Raw genomic sequence first — 6,000 nt, forward strand, 5'->3', positions numbered from 1 at the left:
CCGTCTAATCTGGAGCGTCTTGTCAGCCTAATTTAGTATGTATTTTTAACCGTATAAATAAGAGAAACTCGCGCTTAGTGTCACTTCAGTGTCAAATTTGGCAATCTGGTGCTGTCAATATTGTTTTCCGTGCGTTTCTGTGCTTATTTTGCTCTCAGATATATACATTTTAAACTGTACCGTAACTATAAGTTTTAACTACTTTCAACGTGGAAACTAGTGAAAAAACTAATCTTCGTTTAAAATCACTCACGAGCACTTCTCAATCTGTTTCGATATTTTTGTTCTTTTTTCCTCCACTGACGTTTCAACACGATTCCGACGCACGCCGCGGCGGTACGTCATGCGAACAAGAGTGGTACGCGCAAGGTGCGTACCAAGGTGAGTTAAAATAGGTGATCTAGTTTTCACAGTTTGTAGAACAGAAGTGCGCGGAAGGATTGGTTTGCAACCATCGACGTTGTTTATCCATTCAACAGTTTCCGCTTTGAAAATTTCGGTGATCGTCAAGGGTAACCAGCGGGGGTGAAAAACAAATTTGAACATCAGAAAACCTCTCTTGACTAACCTTGGTGCGTACTATCGCTGCAGTTGGATGTATTGGTGCAGTTGGATGAAAGGTTGCGACAAATGCTCTGCTGATCTGCCGCAAAAGGCTTGCATCATTTCATCCGCATTAATTTCTCCACATATCTGGCCGGTTTGACTAAGATGAGATTTATCCATATCCGCTATGGGCTTTCGCGCACCACATGCACTTTGTTTGACTAAAATTTCTTTGATGAGCCTTTTCGTAGAATCTAAAAATAGAGAAAGAGGAAACATCGTCGTTTAATTGTACTATTTATTTATTATTCTGACTTGCAGGCTTTATTAGTTGTCTGTTCGAAACGGACGAATGAAGCGTACATGTCGTAGGTAAATATTATTACAATTTTTATCGTCATGAAAGTTTTTCTAATTTTCGACTCAAGGCCTGTATATCAGTCTCAGTATAGTTTTTCATTTCAAATTTCTGAACCAGACACGTTTGATTTTGCCTGCGACGGTGTGTTTATTGGCAGACATTTTCGAAGCCGGATTAACAGACATTTCATTTATCTCCCAACTGTATTTTACAGTAAGTCACTGCAACAAAAATTTGAACTAGTAAATTGTATTAAAAGTTTAAATTATTATAGTAAGTTCTTATCTAAGTCTCACGGGTAATAGCCATGCAGTAGCTCTACTTTAGCAATAAAATTTGCGCAGTAACGCAGATTGCAATGCAAGTGAGTGGAGGAAGAGCTCAAATTACCAGTCGAAATCGCCGTTGAAGAGTTACAGCTGGCACGCACGATATCCTGAGGCATTTCATCCCAGACCTTCTCCAAACGTTACTTGAAAGTATCCATAGTCAATCATTTCTTGCTCTCTAGTTTGCCTACTATGTAACCCTATGCATAGAAGTCGAGAGGATTGAAATCAAGTAAAAAGGCAGGCCACTCTTTCAAAGAAATAAAATCCGGAAAAATTATCCTCTCATCAAGTCTGTGTTGCTTTCGCCTATAGAGACGGTGCAGAATATTGTTGGAAGCAGTATGGTGCATTCTTGTAGTGTTTTTGATGTTGTGAAGCAAATAGTTCTTCAAAACATTATCGACGTTTACGGCCAGGTTTGGGGAGTATTTCCTAAGGACCGGTTGTCTTGTATCGCTTGAGTAGCTTCCGCTTCTTTAAAATATCACATTGGAATTTTTTTCAAAAACAGACTTAAATATTACAAGTTTCCTTTTTGCGTCCATGACTCTTGAAAAACTATTAAACGAATGAAAATTCAAAACAAACTTGCAAGCTTTGTTGACATCTAAATACTCTCTAAAAGAAAAATGCGCAAACAGATGTGTGATTAACTCATTTTTAATAAAACACGGCCAAAGAGCACTGTCAGATATTACTCAACACGTAAGCATTCCTGTTGATGTCACAAAATATATTTTTCAGAAAAATCCCAATCATTTCCCAACACTTTACAAATTCTCTAAAAAACAATCACCAATCTCTTGAGTGAAAACAAACGCGTAACATTTTCCCTCCCGTCCCGAAGGAGAAAACGCATTTTGCGGTCGTTTTAAATTGAATGTCATCCGACGCACGGCTCGTTGAACCGTCGTCGTCGACGAACATTCTCGCAGCGGCGGCGGCGGCGGCGCCATTTTCGCCGTCGGCAAAACGACCAAACAAACCCGTCGTCCTGCGAACTGCGGATCCCCTGAGTGCGCGCAGTCAACGAACCGCGTAATTGCTCTACTCCCCCCTGTCCGTTCATCCATCCGTCCGCGTCCACCCACGCGTTGCATCACCGCCACCACCGCACCGTGGGCGGACGAGGAAAGAAGATGGCGAGAAAAATGAAGATTAATGGCGTTCGATCGGGCTGAAGCTGCCGCTTCACTGTGTTGTGATAATGAGAGTAATTATTTTCCATTTTCTACCCCTCTTTTGCAGGTGTGGTTCAAGAACCGTCGGGCAAAATGGCGCAAACGGGAACGGAATCAGATGAATGCGATAGCGGCGGCGGACTTCAAGAATGGATTCGGGCCGCAATTTGTGCAACCGTTTGCCGATACGGACAGTCTGTACTCGTCGTACTCGTACAACAACTGGGCGAAGGTACCGTCGCCGCTGGGTGCCAAAACGTTCCCGTGGACGGTAAATCCCCTGGGGACGTCGATAGTGTCGTCGAATCACCACCAGAACTCAATCAATTGCTTTAATACATCAGCCTCGTCGGTGGCGGCCGGGATGGGAACCGGAACAATACTGCCCGGCAGTATGGGGACTAGTTTGGGAGGAACGACCGGCGGCACTGGAGTGTCCCCAACGCCCTGTCCGTACACTACCCCAACCAATCCGTACAGCATGTACCATCATCGGGCAACGGCGGAACCCTGCACGGCAATGACCTCCAGTATTGCGACGCTGAGATTGAAAGCAAAGCAACACGCCTCCGGTTTCTCTAGTCCATACTCGGCACCGTCACCGGTATCAAGATCCAATTCGGCCGGCCTATCCGCATGTCAGTACGCCGGTGTCACGGATTCTGTCTGAGAAAACGCCCTGGGCAGCATGCTGTCCCATTCGTCATCGCTTGCCATGTACAACACCAGCATCAACAGTGCCATCAACGTTGCCGTCAACCACAACAACAACAATGGCAACAATAATAACAACAACAACAATCCCGGATCAGACAAAACGGGCACTTCAGGCCTTGACGAAGACGACCTAATGGTGCCGGACGACGATGACGACGATCAGCATCATCATCGGCGGAACAATGTTGACGATATTCATGACTGAACGTGCGAGGCCTTCCTGCACCGCCATTCATTTCTCGCGGACGGCTAATCTTGAGTTGAGGTTCGGTTGAGTGCAACTTATCTTATCCTTGTCACGAGCTATTCTCGGGCCGAAAAAAAAATTTGGCTGTTAGCGGCACACGAACTTCAAAGCGACTCCGTGTTTGTTTATATAAATCAGCCAGCGCCTGGCGCGGCGGCGGTGCGATGTTGCGACAATAATACGTGTGGACGCCATAGCCCTCGCTCGCTTGATTTCGGATAGGGACAGCCAGCAGTCGGCACGGAATCAAAGACTTTCCGCGTTATCTGCGCGTCGAACATGAACGGGGATTAAGCCACCGTTCCTAGGCGTTAGGTAGACGACGGCTTGATATCGATCACCGACCGTCCATTGATGGCGGCGGGGCGCGCTGCGCCGTCCGCGCAAGGAGCACAGAGGAGCTGATTGAGAAATTGACCAAACCGACGAAAATTAAACGCGTACCTACGCGTACTCAAGCAAAGGTTATTCAATTGTTCGGGTAAATGGGCGGCGGTGGTACTGTGTCCCCGGGGGGACGGAGCTTGCTGGGATTTTTGTTCTATTTTTGCACTGAAAACGTGTTTGGGGAATTTTCCTGGTTACTTTGATGAAATCTCAGAAGCATTCGAATATCACAGGTGACATCTATGAGGCAATTGCCGACTATCAAAAACGCTGGACGTTTTATGAAATGCTATTTTATCAGCACTGTCTGTGAGAAAAGTTAAAAACACTCAATGATTTGATCATATTCCAATCTCATTCAAGCCGCCATCAAATACCATCTCACTTTTAGAGACACTTACTGGCATGATCTGAGGCTGTGTAGGTGGGAAGTGAAACGAAGACAGCAATAAAACTGAAAAGAGAGTGACAAAACACGCGTGAGCAAAAAAGTGGGAGGGTGCATCAGGAAACACACAAACACACACGTTGCTCGAAGACTCCGTCGTTTGTCCCGAGTGCGAGTGAATAACTGTCAAAAATTACATTCACGACGTGTTTTTAGTTTTTGTTTTTCTCCTTCTTTTTTCCCGTCGTTCAACCAAAAATCCAAGCAAACACTGCCGCTCCCGTCAGTCAGCAGCGTCGTAGACTGAGTTGCCGTCTACGACTGACTTCCCCGGGTTTTTGATTCGGTTTAGTTGATTAGTCAGTCGCAAGAGATCAAAGCGACTGAAATCGGCTTTATCAAGTTAGCCGCAAAAATAATGTGACGTGTGAGAGCGAAAGATAAGCGGAGTTGGCTGGCTGCTACAGCACAGCGAGGAAATATAAATGTCAAATTCAATCAAGATTATCGGACGAGTATGACGTGGCGTTGCCATAGGAATAGGCCCAATGTGAAGAGATAAAATAACAAAAAGTGCAGCAGAAATCCGTGAAATCAAATTGCAGGAATATCGTTAAAATTGAATTTCCACGTTCAGCAGGAAAGAGTTCGCCGGTGCGTGGAAGAAATTGTAGAACTTGAGATAGTAGTATAAATAGAGAAACCTCCCCCAACGAGGCTGTGTAAATATTTTTAACGTATGACTACTTTATTTTCGGAAGTAACACATATCTACTTTCAATTAGAATGCAGTAAACTACTTTTCCCCTCTTGAAAAAAGTCAAAGTAGAACATACAATGAAAAGGTCTAATTTTCCTCCCAAATCTAAATAGTTGTCTCCGAAAGTAGTTCTGTTCTTAAATGTATCCATCTTTTAATGTGCAATCAAAGCTGTTAGGTTCGATAATCATCCTACTTTCAGTCGAATTATTTATCACACACTGAAAAACACCATCAGGTTTAAGCCGAATGCTGTGTAGAATCAGAATCTAAGATGTACAGATGAACAAACTATAACAAAACAAAAAAGCATGTAAATTTAAGCCAAAAAACTTTTCAACAAAGACAAATCGCTGTTCGACAAAAAAATCTGCTTGCGTAAGTTTTGTAAAAGCAAACAAATTTAAAATTCTAGATAGTTTTAAAACTATCCTCATCTTTTCAGTAAGTAGCAGAGCTGATGCACACCTAGTCAGTTTTCACTTGAATGAACAAGTTTCCTATTATGCCTAGCGCACACACACGCGTTTCAGTAAATCGCAAACAAGAACAGTAACAAAATAAACACACTAACACATACTTCAATTTTGTCTAGTCAAAGAGGAAAACTAAAAAATGAAGAAAAAAACGAGAAAAAAAACCTGCGAAATCAGTTTAAAGTACCCGAATCGATGCTAGCAGATTTGTACAGTTTCGAGAGTACTCAGTAGTTTAATAACAAATAAGAAGGTAATGAAAGAAAAAAAGAAAAAAACAAAGCCAACGATTGAATTAGAGTAACCAAAAATACCAAAATTTAAAAACTATAAACAATACAGAAAACACAAAAACAAAAACGAGAGAAAACATGGTAAAGCAAAATCAGCAAACAGACAGCATACAGTTTAGTATTCGTTAAGATGACGCATCACTTACACACAAACACATACACACAAACAAACAAAAAAGTATTGATTATGAGAAGCCAAATTTCGTAGTAGTTAATAAAATATATCTTGAGATCCCGTAAAAAGATATGTATATCGTGGAAACAATAAGTCTTTGGTAGAGAGTACGCCATACCATTAAACAAAAACAAAGA

The 6,000-nt window shown here is 42.6% G+C and overlaps 1 protein-coding gene across 1 annotated transcript in view; it reads left to right on the forward strand.

Annotated features, from left to right (window-relative positions):
- Positions 1-3,090, forward strand: part of LOC128733111 (pituitary homeobox homolog Ptx1) — an 89,235-nt gene extending 86,145 nt beyond the window's left edge. The window contains exon 4 of the mRNA XM_053826726.1: positions 2,488-3,090. Within this exon, the coding sequence (XP_053682701.1) occupies positions 2,488-3,090 (603 nt within the window). The remainder of the gene's footprint in view (positions 1-2,487) is intronic.
- Positions 3,091-6,000: the final 2,910 nt, after the last annotated feature.

This window comes from Sabethes cyaneus, chromosome 1 (genome assembly GCF_943734655.1).
Source record: "Sabethes cyaneus chromosome 1, idSabCyanKW18_F2, whole genome shotgun sequence".
Taxonomy (NCBI): domain Eukaryota; kingdom Metazoa; phylum Arthropoda; class Insecta; order Diptera; family Culicidae; genus Sabethes; species Sabethes cyaneus.